Genomic DNA, 23,632 nt, shown 5'->3' with positions numbered 1-23,632 from the left:
AAAAGAGTTTTGCAATGGTCAATCAGTCAAAAAATTGGTTTTGCCATTGCCATTAGACAACGGTGCTACCTGAATAGTAGTAGGCATATTTGAAACAAACCTAACTAAATCTAGCCTGATAGGCATAGCGTACAGCAGCCACATACTGCATTTGTGACATATCTCCCCTCCTTCTGACTAGTCCTGTTATTTCAATGAGTATCACTGCTCATGCAACAATGTACAACTAAATTGGGGATAGCAAAAAAATAAGTCATATTAAAAAGCCTTATAGCCCACAGCAGAGAGCTATACCAGTTGTTAGAGGCCCTGAACTAGAGTTATAAACCCAAGCCGAAGGCAAGGGATATAACGATGGAGCAGGCCTTTAGCACCGGTATAGCTCAAGGCTATTAGAACATTCCACCCACTTAGGGTAGAATGTTCTGAATTAAAAAGGCAAAAACAGAAAGACAACATTGGGAAGTTGGAGCAGAAGGCTTATACCAGCCATTATAAGCCTGGAGCTATTCCATTGTCCTTAATGGAGTTCTTAGCATTCCATTGTTCTAATGCAGAGTGTTCTTGTCTAAATAGCCACATTCTTTAGGATGTTTTCAACTGACCATTTTGCTGATCAATACCATCATGGTTCCATTTACTCCATGTTTTTTTCCTGTATTGGGGTGCCCGGTGTGAAGAACAGAATGTTGAAACAATGCATAACGCGAACAATTTATTTGTGGGTTATTTCACAAAATCATGAAAAATAAGCATGCAATTATTTTTCCACATTAATGCCTTCAGTTTCAAAGGTTCATTTCCAAGCTTTAGTGTGATCTATTCCCAACATGTTCAGGAAATTTGATGACATGCTGCCAAGATGTGTCCTATACAATTGAAAGAAAGAAGATTACAGCTCTTGCCATGTATCATCTGAAAGGCTGGAGTGGCCGGACATTTCCCTGAGAGGATGGAAAGGTGGGTGTGTGTTTTTTTTGGGGGGGCTAGTTTTGTAGCAGTGCAGCAGTTTTAAAAGCACTGCAAAGTTCCTAGTATATCTAATGATATTTGGGCAACTCTGTAAGTGCCAATATAACTCCAGTGATTAATGTGCCTGCTGGAGAGAGATGGGAGTTTTGTCTAGAAGCAGCCTTGACTCATCTAAGGTAGAGCAGAGGGTTGATATGCCTGCTGCAAAGAATGTGTACCATGCTTATCAAAGAACAATATTTCATGAGCATAGCTCAGTGGGTACTACTTTTGTAACAGAGATTATTTTGTTACTGTGATGTTCATAAATTACAATCATAATCTAGCACAGAGAATTATGAACTGCCATTAAAGGTTTGCATGTAAGCTGCCTGGGACAGGTTAGTAAGTTTTGTTTTTTTCCCACTCTTTCATGAGCCTGATGTTGCTAAAACACATTTGTTTGGATAGAAATACATTATTATTATTAAAGTCAACCCTAACCACTATGTTATGTTCTGAATCCGGAATCTGTGCTTCTTCAGACCAGGCACTCTTAAAAAAAGTCTTACCAATTTGGATGGCATGTCAATTCCCTCCACCTTGTATTCCCTTTACCTTGTGTTACATTTTTTATACACTGATTTACACATGTATGATTCATTGTCTCTGCATGTGTGTGATGTCAAATGCTCCAACACCCTACACTGGTATATGAGGTGCTATAGAGAGATATGACCTTCTGTTTTTTTAGGCCAATCTGTGATTTCATCTTATGCAATTTCTCTTTAAAATGTCAACGACGAGAGATGGCCTATGGTATAGACTAAGCTAGTCTTTTTTCAAATTAGTTACCACTAGTACCGCACCATAAAAAAGATAGAGAACATTTCCTAGGTGTGGTACTTTTCTCAACTCTTGGATGTATAAGTGAATGTATTTGGTAGGAGTATGACTGTATCACAGAATGATTGCGTTGTATACAGAGTTTTTTCTATAGTATGATTGATTTTCTTTTTCTTGCTAAAAAATCTCTTTCACAAATCTTTTGAGATATTTCCCATTAGAATTTATAAATAGGCTCCCTTTGTAAAAAGACCTTGATGTTTCCCATTGTACATTTTTTTTAATTCTTTCTAAAAAATCACAACTTTTTGTTAAATGAAAATAAAAGCAATTTGATTTGAAGATTCATTCAAGACTGAAATAGTGGTCTATACAGGATAATTGTTTGATTCATTGTTTTGTTGAATTAAATAAATTATTGTGCAGTACTGGCATTTTGTTTTGTTGATTAATAGAGAGATATGAGGCACTGTTGGAGGGTAAACTTGAGGGAATCACTGAAGACCCCCAACAAATATTGTCGCATCCTGGGGCACAGAATTGTCATTATTTACTATGCTTTAAAAGCTACTGCAATTAAATGAATTAAAACAAAAATGTGTTGTAGAATGCACAATTGCCCCCAACATTTTCATGGGGGAATTCCCCTTCCTTCACCCACACCCCCAAAATACCCCTTTGTAGTTGTCAGGCTTGCTCGCTGCACTCGCTATGTACCGTATGAGCTGCTGTGACAAAATTTGCCAGGGCTGCTTTGGGTTCCCAATCCGGCCCTAATAATCCGGTCCAGTATGGCACGTCCAGAAGTAATAGCATGTGATGACAGAGGCTCAGGCAAATTCAAGGCAATTGAGAAGGTGTAAATGAAAGCAACATCCCAACAAGTGATTGAAAAATATTTGATTGGTGTTATGGTTGCTTTAGCTGAGTGACAGACCAACACTATACTAAATAACAAATTCTCTTAAAAGAACCCCAACTAAAGGGACACTAGGACAAGTGCAGAGACAGAATAAACTGTTGATTAGACGTATGTACCCTTACACAGGTCCAGTTGCATGACTGTGGTAAACAACAAAAGACTTGTTAGCCTGATGGCGAGGCATTTCCAACACTAGGATCTTGAATCAAATGAGTGAAGATGCCAAAAAGACATCTGCGCCTAGACAGATAGCCCAGCACTACAATATGCAATGGAATTACATACAGTAATTAAACTTGCAGACATCATCAGGCCTACAACGAATGTCAAGAAAGAACATGGGACATGTTGACAAGAGAGACGTTCGCCAATATCAGGAAAGTACTTGCCTGAATTGGTTTCTCATACTGCTCTTTTACGTCTTGCGTTGCGGGGGATGACATTTTGTTCTGAATTTCCCTTAACTTTTTCAAGTTAGCAGTGGTTTCGGAGTACAGATTGTCTATGTTAATTCTGAAAGTTTAACAAACAATGAAAAAGGTAAAAAGACTAAAACATGGAAAGTCATACAAATTCTGACTAAATCATTGTCCATCTCGTTTCACAAGTGGGAATCTGAATAATCCAGGGCTATGCTTAATGCTGAAATTAAAACCGACTGGAGTAACATTAATGATAGGAGGAAAACTGAATCTCTCTAATTGCTTCTTAATTGCTTCAAAGTATCGAAATCGAATGGCACCAGTTGTATTGGTCCCATGCCTGACCAGGAAAGGAAAATTGTTGGTACCAGGCCCATGTTACTCTGATGCACAATGACTCCAAGCCATTCTGAAAAGTACGAGAAAGATACAATGCATATACATAGCCGTAAAAAATAGCCAAATTATTTTTCTTAAATATATTGGCTAGAAAGTCATTTGTTTTAAAAGTTATTCTGTAGAGTAACTGAAATACTTTCATAATTCAGTGGTAATGCATCAAGGTGAATACTCCCTCCCCAAAGTTCACAAAACGAGCAATGTTGAAATCGAGATAAGAGTTAAATCTTTTACTTCATCTGCAGTAATAAACCATGCACTTCTTTGGGAACATGGTCTATGGTATGTTGAAGGCCTTAGGCCGACTTACTGGAAGGAATAATGAGACACGTAGCATATGTATGCGACTGACCATGGCCATATGCGCATAGCCTCTTTTATTGGTGGGGTCACCTGACCATTGATGCCTGCGGTGGATGGGTGTGGGGTTGAATGTACAACCCCTCAGGAATGGGGGTTGCCTTGTTACGTGTCAAGACACTACAGTCCACAAATATAGGAACCCTTGTGTTTAATTCAAGCCTGTATACCAAAAACAATTGCAAACAGTGTTGCACGTGCTTAGATTTCTTTTCATGTAAGTACGGTCATCATTGTGCAATGGGACACATAGATCTGTATGAAAGCTCAATCTTGATATCGACGGTGGTACCTCAGGTAACCTTTTTTTGTAAAATGACACAAAACTTTGGCATCAAAGAGCTACATTTTATGGGTAACTTTAAACACACAACTCTACCCTGGTACAGTGCACTTATGCACCAATATCAAAGAGCTACATTTTAAGGGTACATTTACACACACCGCTCTACCCTGGAGAAGTGCACTTATGCACCAATTTTTTGTTGAACCAGCTCAAATTATTTTTTTTTACAACTGGTCTGTGCAAATGTCAGTGAAAAATTACACTGTACTGTTGGGAACTGTATGTGATCAAGACATTTGATAGCCGGAATCACTAATTTAAATCAATGCAAACTGTCACTTAGCAGTTCTGATTTGCAAGTCACGGAGGTCAAGGAGTTTATCATTGGCTAAAAACGCATGTATTTGTATAATTATTTAATTTTTATAAAATATTTGTATCATTTTGTTGCAAAAGTATTTTTATGCAAAAGAACAACTAAAACATTAACATGTGCACAAGCTTTCATATTTTTCTCCTCAATGGGTGAACAGTTTTGATAAAGGTTAGTGTCCTATCCCACTACATGTCCACCTTGCATTGATTGCCTCACTAAATGCTTCTCGTCTAGTTATTTTTGCTTTGACTTTCATGCCTCCTTATTATGGACCAGCCTCCCCAAATAGCTGCTAATGCGCTTCTAGCATATTTCAACACACCCCTTTTGCACTTTGGTAAAATATAAAATAATATTTTTCATTGGATTAGCTGATTTTTAGGTCTGGTTACAGTGAACTTTAATAGAAAAATACCTCCTGTCATCAATTATCAAAACAAGTACAATATGAAGTACCAAGAGAAAACAGGCATTGGGTAGGCACCTTTCAGCCATTGGTCTTCATGTGTTTTTCATGATCCACCATTGCATGCAGGGGCTGGCCACCAAGGCCATTGTATTTTTATGGATGGTTACATTGCCCCATTTGTGGTCCCACTATGTGTTAGTAATGGGGCGCAAACAGTCCTTTTGTAAGACTCCAGATTAACACGAGTTGGAGCTTATTCTTGAGGACAAATGTATGCTCTTTCATGTATATACTTTGCTGACACAGCCATTTTATTTTGGAATTGGTTGATATGATGCCTTGACCTTTCATACAGACACAGTGTTATTCATAATACGCTCCCGCGTGTTCATTTGTTTTAGCCAGCTGTAATGATAATATGTTGCTGGAGTAAATTTTTTGTTGAAAAAGTAAATACATGTGCGCATATACGCTTCATTAAAGATGCAAAAAAGCTACATGGACATTTGTGTGTGTTTCACTGCCATTGCATTATGTTATCAAACAGCTCATTCAATAATTATGTTATTAAACTACCAGATGCTAATTATTAACAACCACCATGCTTTAAAACATTTGCTTTGTCCACACAGCATGCAGTTTCCAATATCAATACGAACCTTTTCTAATATACTAAACAATGATTTTCGACATGAATTCATTCTGCAAACGTTATATAACAAAGTATCGTCAACCTATTGCAACTAACACCTTTCTACTACTTCATTCACGCCTAAGATATACCACTCTCAATAAATATTTACACACACACACACACATATATATATATACACATACACATACACACACACACATATAAATATATACACAAACACACACACTGTATAACCACTGTTTCTTTCATTACACTAATATAAATATGTTTTTTTCTATTTTAGGTATCCCCTTCTTGAATAATATGTTATTTACATATTCTTCCATTTATTATTCACCGCAATACGATGATTACGTTTGATTGAATATATTCATTTTATTTAGTATGAATCAAATTCTACTTTCTGGTAATTGTTTAAAATGATGAAGATTTCATGACAGTTGATGTAAATGTAAATGTATAGGCATTTATATAGCGCACTACTTACCCGTAGGGTCCCAAGGCGCTTCGACCGCTGCGAAACCCTTCCTGGCTTCCCTGAGAGATGGTCCCTTAATGGGTATCTCCAGGGTGAGACCAGGCATCCCCGGCAGTCTGGTGGGGCCGTTAGTGAAGATGAGGCAAGCTAATGCCCAGAGTTGCCGAGTGTGATCGCTGATCAGAGTGGGCACCGAGGCGAGAGTATTATCGAGTCCGCTGACCCTGGTCCAGAAACCTGCCGCGCCAGGAATCGAACCCTGGTCCCGGGCCGTCCTCTGCTCTCGGGTCTGCCGCCTCTAACCAGTGAGCCACACTACTTCACTACATAAAATCAGTTCTCGTTAAGTTTTTTTAAACAAAATGTGCACAGTTCCACAAAATGCACAGTTCCACAAAATGTAAGTAAGTAAAAGGGCCTTTTCTGTTATTATTTCGAATAGTTCAACAGTGATCAGATATGTTATATAGGTTAAGAATAGAGTGTAAGGAGACAGAAAGGAACTTCATACCAGAGACTCGAGTCAGATGGCATTTAGAACCATATCACCTTTGTGTCTTAAATAGCCTTAAGCAAATAAAATAGTCAAACTGATTAGCTTTTTATTTCGATTTGAATTCTGTTGGAAGTAGGGTTTCTGGTTGGCAGAGGTATGCACCCTGTCCAAGCAGAAACAACAATCCTAGTCAGAGTAAGTCAGATACACATCATAAATTAACCTTTGCTCACCCTCTAGTATTTTGGAACAGAGCAGGCAGGCTTAACTGTGGTACTGAAAAATCTGGACCCTGCTATGGTGTGGTACCAAAGCTCTACACTCGTGTCAAAAATATCATCATACCATGACAAATTTGGTATCGGCAGACCGGTAATGATTAAGACATTATGCCTGTGCATTTGCGTCATGATCGAGTGACGAAATCACCCTTAAATATAGGTTTTCGTCTTGAACCCTCGGGTTCCATTTTGTAAGCGGCGTCCATCTTGTGATTGCCCTTACATAGTTAATTGACCAAGGCCGAATTCAATCCAAAAGGACACGTACACCTTTCCTGACTCCTCTGTGACCTGGGCGAGCTGACTTCACTGCCTCAAGCCAAACGTGTCCGGGCAGTCCTCATCCCAATGGCCGAGCGAGATTAGCATCAAGGCACAACATGCCATAAACCGTTCATCGCATACAAGCCATGTTTTATCACACACACACCTGTCCCTGTTTCTTCTTTATGGTCTGTTTTACAAGGAGGAGGTGCCCGATTTTATTGGGGGTTCATCGATATCTGATGGAAGTTCTGGGCCTTGCTGGGTAATCTATCACAAACTGGACAAACTGAAATGTGGGATTGTCATCATGACTTTGCTTTCTCTTTGTAATAGAAATATTTATATGACCGAACTGTAAAACTAGGAATTCTTGCCTGAAGCTGATATTTGTGTATAAAAAGAGAAGGCTGGTTCTGTAAAAACGAGCAGTCTCCTGAGAACATACATGCGCTATATGCTGTTGTACTTCTAGGATACCTGTTACTGGTTGCAGCCGATAAACTCGATCCTTGACATCACCTAGAAGACTCTGTGTTTCTGTGGTCCAAAACAGGAAAGACTCAAGAGGTCTTTGGGTGTTCCCCTGGCACCGCCGGGTCCCTAAAAACCCGGTACCTCAGATGGCGCCCAACTCTGGGCGGTATCGAGCGGTATCGGTCCAAGCCAGATGCTCGTGAGGAGCTTTGTGTGAAAATTCCAGAGGACGGCCAGCCACTTCAGCGACCCCTGTATGTCGACCTGGTTCCGAAGGTCTTTGCTGCGATGTTCCCAGCGTCCCGACGGCTACGAAGGACTGCTGCCCTGACTATCGCCCTGTTTTGGTCCCATTGATGATTGGTAGAGCGAAACGATAGACGAGTCTTCTAGTGACGTCACCGATCTTCAATACTTCAGTTAAGTATAAGTGGAGCGTCTCCCAGTCCTTAGTTTGGTTCTTAGTTTTGGTATCCTTGAGATACGCTTTGATTTGGAACTTGCAAGCGCCAAAGCCAAGGGACTCGTGTATTCGCGAGACTATCGTATTCGATAATCCTTTGAAGTTTGAAGCTAGACTAGAGAGCAAAGATGCCTGGTCTTAGCAGACTTGGAAACTTGTTTTGTCTTGGTTGTAGTAGGGACTCCCGATTGGAGGACTCGTGTCCAGTTCCTCCGATTGGAACTCCAACATATGAGCTCTATGTGAAGCATGGCGTAGGTCCTATTGCATATAATGAAGTGCGGATCCGATACACCAGAAACGATGGTGTTTTAAAATGGCCACAATATGATAGCTTTGACACAGAGATTTTAGATAATCTAGAGGTGAAACTTTTCAAGAAGAAAGCCCGGCCGGCGATGTTTGACTCCTTTCGCCTATGGCGGAAAGAAGCCAAACAGAAAGAGATAAAATTAGCTAAGAAAAATAAACGAGGTATGTCAATGGTACAAACTGCCATTGCGTTCAGCGATAATGAGGAAGAACAAGAGAATGAACAAACACTTAGAAGTAGGAAGCTAGCAGTAGATAAATGCTACCCAGTTCTGCCAAATAGAGGACAGGAATCAAAAGGGACAATTAAGAAGGACCCTTTAATGTCCCATCTACTGAGTTCACCACCTCCATATGCGCAAAGTGCTACAGCACCGCTGCAACCTTTGGTTGTACAACCCCCTATTGTTGGACAGTAAGTTCTAATACAATCACCAGCTCCCCTTTATCTGGTTTCTACTCCTCCAGCGCAGCCCTCTCAAGGGCCGCCGCCTTTGCTGCATACTTCATCTACCTTTTCTACGACTTCGCCTACTGCTCCAACTGCTTATCCTAATACTTCTTCTGCTACTGCCTCGACTTCTACTTTACATCACCCTGTCTTTTCTGGCTCATCTGCCTTTCCGCCAGCTTCTCCTTCTGTTCGACAGAGAGTGGCAAACACTGTTACTGGTCTTTTCTCACCTTTCTTTGGGTCACCTAAGACGACCCCTAACACAGAACTAAGACAGTTGCGGAGTCGACTGCCTGACTACCAGGAGAGAGAAGTACTGAATGAGTTAGCACGTAAATGGGTTACTGATACTGTAAAATATGACGTTCAGTCCGTCATGGAAGTCTTCCGTCAGTGGGAAGAATCTACACAGAGATATGTATTTGAACAAATGTGCATATATCTCCGCGAAGATTTGAGGGGAAATGATGCAGAGCACGACATGGATGAGTTATTCCGTGTGCGATTCAAGTTCGCAGAAGGCATGATTGTGGGTGCCGATGTTGAACAAGCGATTGAAATGTTGTTGTCTTATAGGAGTAAGGGAAGCAATTCCAGATCACTTTTTGAGCATGACATGCCAGGTGGGAAAAAGGTGCGACAGTATCCCATGAGAGAGGTTCCCCCAGTCTGGAGGGAAGGTAACGCAAATGCGAATCCAGCCATTCCCCCGCATTTTCAGCGTGTATGGGTACATGTTCCTTGGGAGAGATCTGAGGTTTTAGCGCTAAAGCAGACATTGCCTGATCCCCGTAAAAATCCTGCAGGGTATTATAAGGAGTTATCACAAACTGCCTGCTCCTGTATCATGAATTTAACAGACGTAGACATGTTGTTTGGAAATGTTGTTCCACAGCCTTTATGGGGAAAGATTCGTCATGCAGATCATGATCAAGAATTAGGTGACACATGGGTTAATATTGCTGCTGCTGATGCTAGACAAGTTGGTGGCTCTAAGCCCGAGCCTTTAGTAGCAGAACTTCCTGGTAGAATTATTGCATATATGAAGACTTTAATGCCCGAATTGCGTGTGAATTGGGACAAGTTGTCTGCGTGCAAACAGAAAAAAGATAAGAATGTGTCTGACATTTTCACGCGGTTTGAAGAGACTTTCGTTGATCATAGTGGTCAGGATATGGCTACTGAGGGTGGCCAAAGATTGTTTGTTGACAAATTTGTACATAATTTACTTCCTGAACTGTGTAATAAGTTGAAGGATTCAGAGAGTGCTTGGGCTGTTTCCACGTCAGCGCAGATTTTAGCTACAGCCCAGTACTACGAAAACAGGCGCAAAGATAAGCTAGAGAAGGTAGATAAAAAGACGAAAGAATTGAAAACTAAAGTCCTTCTGCAGCAAGCTTATCCACCTTGTAATAATAATCAGCACGATTATCAGAGTCTTCTCAATGGCGTTTACCATATGGTCCAAATCAGTGTGCGTACTGCAAGGAAGAGGGTCATTTCAAGAGTAATTGACCGGCTTTGTTATGGCGTTTGAATGGTGTTTCTGGTACAAGAGGTAGAGGTGCTCAACAAGCCCCTAGAGGTAGGGGTCATGGAAATTTCCTCCAGAATGCTCCTTCTTTTCCGCCTCAGAATTCTATGAACAGCTTTGACCAACAGAACAATGCGTTGTCTAGGACAGCTCAGTACTATGCTGATGACTACTATGCTGAAAACGAGAATGAGAGTAATGATTGCTAGAACAGCCATGGACAAAGAGAGTGAGATGTTTCAGTTCCAGTAGATCAGAATGGACCTTATGTTGAGGTGATTACATCAGGTGTGTCAGAGCCTTTTCTGTTGGATACTGGCGCTACAAAGAGTTCTATTATGCACTCAAAACTTCCTGGCGCACCTTTGTCTGGCGAAATTAACGTTTCAGTAGGTTTTTCTGGCGCCCCGGTTAAGAACCCGATCTCTAGTCCTATGTCCCTTTCTGTTGGGCCGTGTGAATTAGAAGCACCCCTCATTCTTACAACAGGTTGTGGTGAAAATTTGCTGGGACTGGATCTGTTAAAGAGATTATATGCGACTTTGTACTGTTCTCCTTCGGGAGTACAACTTACACTGGGTAAGAAAGTGGTTTCTCCAATGTATTTGTCAAGGGAAAAACTTCCAACAGAATTGTCTTCTCTTCCAGATATGCTTTGGGACACTGGCTCTAATGATGTATGTCTCTTTGAAATAGCGCAATATGTTATAACATTGAAAGCCAATGTCAGAATGCCACGTATTCCCCAACACAAGATCTCTAGCGAAGGTGAAAAGGCGTTGTTAGCAATCATTTACGATCTGATTGAGAAAGATGTCATTGAAGAGACAACAGGGAACATCTGTAACAGTCCTGTTCTGCCGGTTTTAAAGCGTACTGATCCTTCCCAACCGCCTGTCTATAGGTTCGTGATTGATCTTAGAGAGGTGAATAAGATTGTTGTGCCACAGTTTCCAGTTGTTCCCGACATCACTGACCTATTAACTATGATTCCAGCTTCAGCCACTTGGTTCACAGTGAATGACTTGAAGAACGCTTTCTTCAGCATCCCTATTGCCGAGGAGAGCAGAGATATTTTTGGCTTCAATTTAGGAGGCCGAAGTTTCCGCTTCAAACGCGCTCCTCAGGGCTACTGTGAAAGTCCATCAATATTCAGTCAGGCTCTGAAATCTCAGCTTGACACGATTGTCCTACCTGACGGCGCGACGCTTATTCAGTACGTAGATGATTTACTGGTTGCTGCAGATACTGAGGAAATTTGCAAAGAAGCCACTTTGTCATTGTTGCGTCATCTATGTGATTTGCGCCACAAAGTCTCTCTTTCAAAACTGCAATATTGTCGACAAGAAGTGACCTACTTAGGTCACATCTTATCGAAGGAGGGAAGGAAACTGACCCCAGAAAGAATACAGGCAATTGCAAAATTGAGTGTCCCAAGGACACAGAGAGAAGTGCGTGCTTTCTTGGGCACTACATCATATTGCAGACAATGGATACCGAATTTCTCCTTGTTGGCCAAACCTTTGGTGGCCTTAACTTGCAAGGATACACCAAAACCCATTCCGTGGTCTGAAGAGTGTCAAAAAAGCTTTCACGAATTGCGTGATGCATTGTGTTCGGCTCCTGTGTTGGGTACCCCCGACTATAGTAAGCCTTTTACATTATATGTCCACGAGAAGGAAGGTTGTGCATTATCTGTTCTGACACAATGTTTTGGGGGCAAACAGCGTCCATGCGCGTATTTTTCAGCAACTCTTGATCCGGTAGCTAAGGCATTACCAAGTTGCTTGAGAGCCACTGCGGCAGCAGCTGTCTGTATTTGACAGTCTGCTGGGATAGTAATGAATAATATACTGATTGTCATGGTCCCACATGCAGTAGACATTTTGTTAAGCAGAACAGAACAAGGACACAGCACTTAACTAGTGCTCGATTGTCAAGTTATGAGCTGACATTATTAGCGAGCCATGTCCACATAAAGAGGTGTGACACACTAAACCCAGCCACGTTATTGCTCATTCCAGTAGAGACAGATGAGGTTGAACAACATGACTGCTGTTTTAGAACAGAAGAAGAGACAAAAGGGAGAGTGGATCTACAGGACACTCCTCTTCCTGAGTGTGACAAGGCTTTATGGGTTGATGGTTCATGTTTCAAGTTGTCAAATGGCGATACGACTGCAGCATATGCTGTGACGACATTGCATACGATTGTTGAAGCTGCACATATCCCTCACAATTCTGCACAAGCAGCAGAACTGATTGCACTTACAAGAGCATGTGTGTTGGCGAAAGGAAAACGAGTGAATGTGTACACGGACAGCCAATACGCCTTTGGCGTGGCTCACAGTTTTGGACGATTGTGGCGTGAACGTGGGTTCCCGATGTCACACGGTACCAAGATCCAACATGGTCAGTTAGTAAATGAGCTTCTCGAGTCACTGACCTTGCCCCTACAAGTTGCGATTGTGAAATGCAGTGCACACAAAAAGGTGACTGATGATGTTGGTCGTGGGAATGCATTTGCGGATGAAGTTGCGAAAGAAACTGCAAGGAATGTAATGAGTCGAATGTATGTTGCAGGCCCTGCAAGATGGATTGGTGATGTGGGTATGTGCGAAGATACGATTGAGAGTGTGAAGTCTATCCAATCCGAAGCCACAGAGAAAGAGGTGAATGAATGGAGAGAAAGTAAGGGTAGATTGGATGCGAAGGGTTGTTGGGTCGAACTGTCAGAGCATCAGAGATGGCTGCTACCCGATGCGTACATCCTTGCAGTGGTGACAATGGCTCATGGAATGGCTCACATCAGTGTGAAAGGGATCTGTAAGTTGTTGGCTCCAGTATGGCAAAATAGTGGAATCCCTGAATGTGCAGAGAATGTGGTCAAGAACTGTATGGTGTGTCTGAAGTACAATCCTGGTAGGGGAACCCCAACTCCAGCTGGTCATTTTGCGCCTCCAAAGTATCCTTTCAAGGTTTTGCAGCTAGATTTCATCCACATGGAAAGGTGCAACAATCTGAAATACGTACTTGTTGTTGTTTGTGCCTTTTCCAGGTGGGTGGAGACGTATCCCCTTAAGGACAATACTGCCTTATCCACAGCCAAAGCCCTTGTCAAAGAGTTCTTCCCTAGATTTGGAATGCCTAGAATGGTCTGGAGTGATAATGGGAGTGAATTCGTGGGATGAGTGATGAAGAGAGTGTATGAGGGGCTAGGCATACAACAGAAGTTCCACGCTGCAAATCACCCCCAATCAACTGGACTAGTAGAGTGCTATAATGGCACTCTAAAATTGAAACTGGCCAAGATTCAAGCAAGCACCGGTCTAAAATGGCCTGACGCCCTGCCTTTGGCACTCCTATCGACAAGAATGACTGTTCACTCTAGAGTGGGACTTAGTCCACATGAAATTGTGTTCGGCCGCCCGGCCAACATATGGGGAGTGCCAAGGCCCACGAGGTTCAGTGAGATAGAGCATCCAGTACTGCTTGACTATTTGCACGAATTGACGACTAAATTGCGTGTTTTACACCAACAGGTCCACAGCTTTTCCCCGCCAGCGTCTGATGATCCAAGCCACACAATTGAACCTGGCACCTGGGTCCTGGTGCGAAACTTCCAGCGAACCAAGAACGAGCAGCCTCGCTGGTCCGGACCCTTCCAAGTTTTGCTGGCTACCCGCTCTGCAGTACGTGTGCACGGCAAGAAGAACTGGGTGCACGGCGCCCATTGTAAGCGGGTCCCACTGCCCCTTCCATATGACCGGTGGGTCCAGGAGGGAATTGCTGACTCTGAGACCGCGACTGTGCCTCGCTTCTTACCCTTCAGTGATGCACGTTTGAAAGGAACTACTTCAGAAAAGGAAAGCGATAACAATCTGCAAGGATCTGTGCCACCATCAATGCAGTTGGACACTACTGAGCCTGAACTCCTGTTTCTAGACCACACAGCACCTGGTCGAAACCGCTATAACCTGAGGCCAAGGCCTATGACTATGGACAAATAAACACGATTTTTTTCCTTTTTGATTGTGCAGCTCTCTCATCTAGGATACTTGCTCATTTTTGATTTTCGAACCGCCATCCGGTTCTGCTGCTAGGGTCGCAGTTGCCACAGTCTTTGGAATGCAGCTGGAGACGGTTAGGTCGACAGTTCTGGTTGGTCTAAGGGATTTGCCCTAAACTGACAGAAGCACTCCTTAGCAGAATCAATCTCCCACCGCGGGCAGCAACTTAGAGGATGGAGTTTCCCAAGAGGGAGAGACCTGCCAGATCTACGAACTTTGAAACGAGAATATGCACTGTGATGGCAAAAACACAATTTTTATTAATATGCATTTTGATGTTGTGTAGTATAATGATGTTTTTGATTGGCTATGCTTTATACACCTTTCGAGTTTCATTTACACACACCACACAGCCCACACCTCCTCCTACTGTTTCCCCACACTCTTCCCACCCTCTCCCTGAACACGAGTCTGCCAGAAGATTAGAATTCATAAACAACTCATTTGTTCAGCTCCTACACCAGCACCAGTCTGTAATGAACACAACGAATTGTTGGGTATGTGGACTTATGCAACACACGACAGATAAGGGTATCCCGTATTTTGTCCTGCCATTTAGCTACTATGGTTCTCTGTGGGCATTTCAAACAATGTTTCTATTCGCCATCGAACCATATCCCCCACGTCCCGCAGGAAGCAACTCGAGCAACAAGGCACTAGTGGCAGGAATCAGAAATATGAGCAGAGATATTGACACATATAGGACGATTCCCAGAGATGAATTGGAACCTTACAGTAGATGGAATATAACGAAGTATGGAATTTCCTTGAGTGAGAACCAGCAAGCAAGGAAATCCTCCCCAATCTGGATAGTACCCCATCAAGGTCACCTATGTCTGCAGGGAAATGGCAAGAACCCCAGAGCTCAGTTAGGGAAGAGTGTCTGTACTGAAACTTATGTTTTCCCGTCTCAGACCTCCCCTTCATTCTTAGCGGCTAAGGGTACCTACTCCGTCTGCCAGGATAGAGCATATACATGGCTGCCCCTGACTTTTCGGGCACATGTTTCATCTCGTTCCTGTTGCCTCCCATCTACATGGCCGAGCAGATTACCACAGAACAAGGACAGTTAGGGGTGTCGTGAGTAAAGACGACACCGCGGAACAGGAGTTTGGGGATTTCGCAAAAGGTTTTCTGCCATTTTGGGGGCCTATGGTGAACAGCAGGAACATTCGCCAACTGACGAGGGGAGTTGAATCCGCCGTGATTGAAACGGCTGGTGCCCATAGTAACTTGACTGCAGAGCTCCAGTCGGACCGCCTTATGACTCTTCAGAACAGGGTTGCCCTAGATGTCATACTTGCAGACCGTGGTGGGGTATGTAAAGTGATCCAATCCAGTTGCTGCATTTTCATCCCCGATAATGCTCCGACAGTATACCAGGCCATCTTCAAACTGCATAAGATCTCTGAATCCATTCACGTGGATAAAGGGGACTGGTCCTTGCTGGGGTGGTTCTGGGAACTGATATCTGCCTGGGGATGGAAGATTCTGATCGTCATTGGGATGGTCTTAGCCATTCTGTTCATGTTCTGCTTGTGTGTACAGTGCGCTCCTGCAATATGTGGCCTCTGTGCTACATCATGTGTAAGGAAGCCTGTGTCAAGAGACGAACTAAGTAACAGGATGATGCTACAACAGCATCTCAATGACTTTATGTACACAGACCTGGACTCAGATTAGCATGAGTATAGGTTATTGACTATATAAGGGCAAAAGGAGGGTCTGTGGTACTGAAAAATCTGGACCCTGCTATGGTGTGGTACCAAAGCTCTACACTTGTGTCAAAAATATCATCATACCATGACGAATTTGGTATCGGCAGACCGGTAATGATTAAGACATTATGCCTGTGCATTTGCGTCATGATCGAGTGACGAAATCACCCTTAAATATAGGTTTTCGTCTTGAACCCTCGGGTTCCATTTTGTAAGCGGCGTCCATCTTGTGATTGCCCTTACATAGTCAATTGACCAAGGCCGAATTCAATCCAAAAGGACACGTACACCTTTCCTGACTCCTCTGTGACCTGGGCGAGCTGACTCCACTGCCTCAAGCCAAACCTGTTCGGGCAGTCCTCATCCCAATGGCCGAGCGAGATTAGCATCAAGGCACAACATGCCATAAACCGTTCATCGCATACAAGCCATGTTTTATCACACACACACCTGTCCCTGTTTCTTCTTTATGGTCTGTTTTACAAGGAGGAGGTGCCCGATTTTATTGGGGGTTCATCGATATCTGATGGAAGTTCTGGGCCTTGCTGGGTAATATATCACAAACTGGACAAACTGAAATGCGGGATTGTCATCATGACTTTGCTTTCTCTTTGCAATAGAAATATTTATATGACCAACCTGTAAAACTAGGAATTCTTGTCTGAAGCTGATATTTGTGTATAAAAAGAGAAGGCTGGTTCTGTAAAAACGAGCAGTCTCCTGAGAACATACATGCGCTATATGCTGTTGTACTTCTAGGATACCTGTTACTGGTTGCAGCCAATAAACTCGATCCTTGACATCACCTAGAAGACTCTGTGTTTCTATGGTCCAAAACAGGAAGGACTCAAGAGGTCTTTGGGTGTTCCCCTGGCACCGCCGGGTCCCTAAAAACCCGGTACCTCATAGCTTGAGTTGCAATGGGTAAAGTATCTGTGCAACTCTTCAAATCGTAAAATTGTGAAAACACCACAGAAATACTACACATCTGTTTAGAAAAATAGCTTATATTTTTATGAATAAAACCAGACTAAAACTACAAAAATCCAATAAGTATAATTGGAGTTTTGAATTTTTAAAGAATGCATGAATATATAGTGCTTAAAAGTTTAAACCGTCAACTGGGGAAATCTGCTTGTGCTTGACCTGGGTAAATCCAGACGTTCGGGCTGACCGTGATGGTGTGGATCGGATACCAGTACCAGCCTCAGCCTGCTGAAACAGTAACCTGGTGTGTCGAGGTCAAAGACAAAGCGAGGACCAGGGGAGGCGATGTGTCAGTTCTGACCTGCCCAACTCTGAAGTTGCGTTGAGATGCAAGAAGTACCAAAGCGTTGCACTAATGTCAAACTGCTGGGCTGTAGGTGAAGCGTACAGCACAAAGTGAGGTGCCAGCACTGAGCTGCGCAAAAGTCAGAGTTGCATTGGAACCTAGAGTTGATGCGCATTCAGCAGTGTGAGATCTGAGGTCCGTGCGGCAGCAGCGGCGATGAGTCAGTGTTGAGGGGGATGTGTGGATTTTGAGCAGTTGCAGCACTTAATACCCCCTTCCAAGGGTCCAAGAGTGGATTGGTACCACTTGGCAGGGCAAAATGTGCAGGTGCTGTTGCAGTGGGGTGAGAAGTCTTTGATGTCCCTAAGACTTAGAACAGGAAGAAAGCCAGCAATCCCTTGGAGTCACTCTTGGTTCAAGTCAAATGGGTCCAGTCCTTCCTCAGCAGGGCAGAGGGTAGCATGCAGCAGGGCAGCACAGCAGAAAAGCAGCTCTTCTAGAGCAGCATTCCAGCATAGGGGCAGTCCTTAAAGCAGCAAAGCAGTCCTTCCTCCCGGCAGAGTTTTTTCACAGGCCCAGTAGTGTCTGATTTGGTGGGGTCAGAGACCCAGTACTTATACCCATTTGTGCCTTGGAAGGGGAGGTGACTTCAAAGTGTGGCTTTGAAATGCGCAGATGCCCTCTTTCCTAGCTCTGGCTCCAGACTCACTAAAGAAGAGTATGGAGCCCTTTGTGCATGGGCAAGACACAACCTAATCAGGTGTGTCTTCTTCTCCCTCCTATCCTGCCCAGGATGGCCCATCAGGATGGCCACCCAGTCACACCTAAGCTCCCTTTGTGTGTAGCTGTCACAAAGTCCAGTGGTCATCCCCACAGATGTGTATTGTAGAAAGGCTGCAGGTACACAGGGCTAAGAGCAGAAAAATGGCATGTCTCTAAAAGTCGCATTTTTAAAATGGTAGTGATAAATGTATCTTTATCAGTAAAGGAAATTTATCATTACCCTTCCAACTATATGAAACATGACAGAACTACACCTTCTCATTCAGGAATTACAGTGTATAACTGTAATAAGGAATTCCCAATATTACCCTATGTAAGGGGTAGGCCTCACAGTAGTAAAAAACGAATTTGGGAGTTTTTCACTGCCAGGACATATACAACGTAAAAGTACATTTTTTGTTACACAGAACCCTGCCCTATGGGCTATCTAAGGCCTACCTTAGCAGTGACGTATATGCAATAAATGGTACGTTTAAGACTTGGCAAAGGGTATAAAATGCCAAGTCAGTATGGAAGTTAAACTGCACACACAGGCTCTGCAGTGGCAGGCCTGAGGCATGTTTAAAGTGATACTTGTGTGGGTGGCACAATCAGTGCTGCAGGCCTACTAGTAGCATTTAATTTACAGACCCAGGGTACATATAGTGCACTCTACTCAGGACTTAAAGATAAGTTAAATATGTAAATTGTGGATAAGTCAATCAACCATGTTTTAGGGGAAAGCACATGCACTTTGGCAGTAGTGAAGTGCTCAGAGTCCTAAAGGCCCACAAAAAGAAATCAGCAAAAAGATGAGACAGACATGCAAAATGTTTGGGTGAAAACCACCCTAAGGCTGTCAGGTCTAACAATATTTTTGTGAGATATGAAATACATATTTGCTAACCCTGTAGATGTTACTCAGGATTCACAGTATCACTTCGCTCAGGAGTGTAGTCTTGCAGCCTTCTCCAATAACACACTTGCCACTGATGCCCTCTAAGTTAGCATTTTTATGGCAAAACTGTAATTTTACCAAATTTTGTTTCATCCTTTTCCTGAACAAGATGGTGGGGGCCTTGGATCCCCTTGAACCATAATTACTTGCTTGCACTAGTGCCAGAAGGAAAGCGGCAGTCCAGACCCAGCAATGGCCATTCTCCTGCAACCTGTTCATAGCTTGTAATTAAGACATTTTTCATGCACTTTTTTGTGTAAATAATTATTACCAAGAAGTGCTTCATCAACAAAACTAACTTCCTTACATTTCTGGAAATCTCTATAGGGTGGATCCCATTGGGTGGCAATTTAAACAAATACACCTACCCTCTTATATTTCGCAGCATTTGGTATTTAAGTGCATTACTTACAGTACAAACATTTTCTGTGACTCCTTTTTGTAACACTCTTTTGTGAGTGTACATCTTACCTCTACTAATTCAGTCAATTAAGGAGTGGGGTCCTACTTCTAGCTTGCATATTATTGTATGCTATGATGTTTCTTTCTTATGAGATTTCCATTACAGGGAAGCTGTGGCACCACACCCACCTTTTAGCAAATACTTCTGCTAACAAGAAGCTAGACTTATTGGCTCTGACAATTGTATTTGTGACCACAAAAAGATCTCCCATTTGGTAACATGTGGTTACCTTATGACATTTAATAAGTGATAACTTTTGATTGAAAGCAGGTAGGAATGTCATGTTTATACACAAATTAATTTAAACCCATCTTTAATGGTAAAGTTGGATTTCAAGTCTGAAAATGCCACTTTTAGATAATTGGCATTTTCTTGCCTGAACCAAATGGTACATGCAGCCTGTGTCCTGGGTGACATCACTAGGTGTAGTTGGGCGTTGTGTATTGCTTCCAGAAAATTTAACAAAGGGGACAAGATGTTGGTATGGTGGCCCTCCAGCCAATAACAGAAGGGGCGGAGCTGCTCCCTGCACCACTTGCATTTTAAAGGGGCTGCCTCAGCACACTCACAAGGAATTTGACACCAGGCTTTTGTCACCCCAGACATCTTGGGATTGGGCAAGAGATGAAAGGAGATTTCTGAACCAAATGTGGCACCAGGCATATATATTGGACCCTCAGACCAACTCTACCTCTGGATACTGTTGTGGTTCCAGAAGACTGCCCTTCTGCTTGAACACTGTACTCTTCTCTGTGAAGGAAGACTGGACCTCCTCCCTTCAGCCCAGGCTACTTGAAGTGGCTCCAATGGTCAGCTGCCTGACCTTCTGTTCAGAGCAAAGGGGACATTCCAAGCTCCACAGGCCTCCCTGCAACTGTCGAGCTGATGTCCTAAACTGGAAATGCTGGCCTCTGCTAGAGTGAGTTCCTGATCCCTAAGAGGTGCCTCCCCAGGCCCTGGACCCTTGCCTGGCATCAGTTGAGCTCCTCCTGTGATGAAAATGAGAAATCCATACGTTTTGAGCTTTTTACGACTGTGAATGGGCCCGTTCATGCTGAGATCTTTCCGCCGTGAAGACCGACAATGTGAAGCTCCAGTGGACCCGACTCTTCACACTACAGGGACTGCCAGCAATGCAAGATCAGCACTTTGCACTACTACAAAGACAGCAAGTGGTCACCGCCAACATGAAGCTCCAGAAACGACCAGCTGCGATGCCAGACACGTTTATTTTATAGCAACAACTATCCATGATGCCCGGTCTGCTGTCTGCTCTTTGAGGTACAGTGACGACCATCTGAAGTGCTATCCCTGCTCTTCAGGGTCTCCTCCATGACAAACTGGACTCTTTGCGCATACTTTGAGAGGGTAACTTTTTCAGTTGGACTAACCTGGTCCCTGTAACCAGCCTGCACTCCATCATGGTTATCTTGAGCTTGTGAATTTCCCCTGGTTTAACAAGACCATTTAACTGAGAGTGGTGCCTTGTGGCTTTTGGGCAATAAACTTACCTAAATCTTTGAAATTGCATATCTCTGGTTCTACCGATAGATTTTTGTTGGTTTGGTGTCAAAGTATTAATTCAATTTTGCTCTATTTTTGTAAAGGTGGTTTGGAATTTTTATGGCTTTTTCACTTTATTGCAGTTTGTGTGCTGCATAAATACTTTTACACATTGCCTCTAAGTTAAGTCTGTCTGCTTTTATGCAAAGCTACGGCACAGGTTAAGATTGTGGTTGTTGCTTGAGAAGGGCTAAAGACTCCCCTCAACCAATAATTTTTTGTTTGACTATGCCATTTCAAGCATTGAACGACTGACATGATTTATTGAAGGAGTGGTCATGTAATCAAGTGAAAAAGCAGGGGACGGAAATAGCTAAGTCAGCAATTTGGGTGATGGTGAGGAAGCTCACTAGTCCACCCAACGTTTCCATCAGCCAAAGTCCGAAGGAAGCAAAAATGAGGAGGAGAGAGTATTTGAATTTTGACACAAGTGGGAAGGGATTTTCTGACTTTCTCCATGGACATTTTTTCTGGAAGCCATATGATGTGCCTAAGGTTCCCAACCAGGCTTCTATTGAGAAGTTGAGAAAATAGTGACTCTTGGTGGGATTGAGGCCTCTCTTGCTGATCTCACTCAAAAGCATGGTAGGCAGACTCACATGCATAAGAACTCCTAACTCAGACCATTGAGGTCCCACAATAGGCACACCCAGCCAAGGTTGGTGTGTCAACTCACTTATCTAAGGACACTCCACTCAGCACCTATGTTTTGGTCACCACATTAGGCACTCCTGGCCTAGTTCATGTTCTCTTACCAGAACTACTTTTGGCTCAGCCACTATCTTTCAGTTCCCTCTTTATACAATCTCAGCCCGTATCCCTGAACACTTCATGAGGATTCTTAATATGCTTCAATTGGCTCCACACTCACTCTCACCTGATTCTCAGTGCCAGTTTGTACACTAAGGTCTTTAAGCCCAGCCACTGTCTTTCCGTTCCCACATCAGGAACTCCTGCCTAGACTGGTTTATTAATGTGCACCCTTCGCTATCACTACTTGCACCATCAGCCCAGCTCCGGGCAGTGTTGTCGTTAGGTGTGCCTGCTCCCTCACTTTGCACTCCCAGGCCAGCCTCTTGTCAGGTTCCACCCTAAGGACTAAGCCCAAACAATCAGACTAATTCAAAGAGTTTATGGCAGCACTAGCCCACATTCCATCCAAAGGATTCCCAGTCTGTATTTCTCCTCCGAGGCTAAAAATTCAGTGCCTGATAGCAGCCTGGCTCCTGCGAGGGCTGACAACATAATAGACCAGTCCCCTGCTGAGGACTTTAAACTCTATAATGGAGTCACCTGCCAAACTAAGGAACCTCACACTGTTATGCTAATGCCTCCCTAAAATGTGTACTAGGCATCTCCCCTGTGGTGGAGATGGGAGAATGATAGTAAGAGTTCTATAGTGTGCAATGAAGGGACAGTGAGCCACAGAATATGTCAAGGGTGGGTCTCAACCAGGCTTCTCATGGTGGAGTGAATAGGGCAGTGACTGCTGCATACAATGTGGCACCTGTGCCCAGCATATGCCATGCTGCAAGGAGGAACTAATGGATCTGTAGGAGGTGCCTATGGAAGCTCTTTCTGTAGTGCATAGAAACAAAGACTGATGTCTCCTGTGTGTTAGTGGTGAGAGGTGGTTATACTGGGGTAGACTCACCTTTGTACAGGGGGTAGTTCCTTAGCCAATGAGCAAAAGTACAGGGCAGAGGGAGATGAGGAGAGTGGCTCTCAGCGGCAGAAGACAGACAAACCCTTCTCCTCACAAGGGCCTTGCAACCACTCCTTCATCATCAGTAGCCCCATGGGTTTTGCAGGTGGTGGCAGCTAAATGTCTCTGACATTAGGTGGTGGCCTGGTAACTTGTTCTGTAGCAATATGTGGAGAAGCAGTCCTGACTCCACATTCTTATTTGGGACATTTCCATGGTTTCAGTGTACTTTTGAGTGACATTGTACTATCAAACGTGCTCTGTTTGTGAAGCCTGCACACTGAGTGAACCATTGCTCCCAATAACCCAACATTTCATACAGGTTAGTGTGCTCCTCAGTTTTCATGGGGGCAAGTCTCATGAGTCAATGCAATTCTCCAATGATGGAACTGCGTCTTCCTGTATAATTTACGGTCGTAAGATAAATAATGGCATCTTACTGGATATCTGGCTTTAAATTTGGATTTGCAATCCCAACCTGTTGCCGAAGGAGCAATTTGCGTCCAAAATGCATTGGGGGAAAGGAACAAGTGACACTGTTGTGGAACTGAATTTCATAAAAAAGTAAGGCAAGCACAAATGTTAGTAAACTGGAGACGTGAGACTTCACTGAAAGTACAGGTTTATGAGTGTCAAGTGCCAAGAAACAAAACTTTGATTAAAATGTGATCAAATTCGGTGCACAAAAAGTAGCGCTCCAACAGGAAGACACACTCCCATCACTGGGACTTGCACT

General features: G+C 43.3%; 1 protein-coding gene across 2 annotated transcripts in view; it reads right to left on the bottom strand.

The window, feature by feature from the left end:
- LOC147690263 (inverted formin-2-like) overlaps positions 1 to 23,632 on the bottom strand; it is a 480,165-nt gene that overhangs the window by 88,987 nt on the left and 367,546 nt on the right. For both annotated transcript variants that reach the window (XM_086937896.1, XM_086937897.1), the window contains exon 17: positions 3,109 to 3,232. In XM_086937896.1, coding sequence (XP_086794022.1) covers positions 3,109 to 3,232 — 124 coding nt within the window. The remainder of the gene's footprint in view (positions 1 to 3,108; positions 3,233 to 23,632) is intronic.

The sequence above is a fragment of the Lissotriton vulgaris genome, chromosome 9 (genome assembly GCF_964263255.1).
Source record: "Lissotriton vulgaris chromosome 9, aLisVul1.2, whole genome shotgun sequence".
NCBI lineage: Eukaryota > Metazoa > Chordata > Amphibia > Caudata > Salamandridae > Lissotriton > Lissotriton vulgaris.
This window is presented reverse-complemented; position numbering and strand designations above follow the sequence as displayed.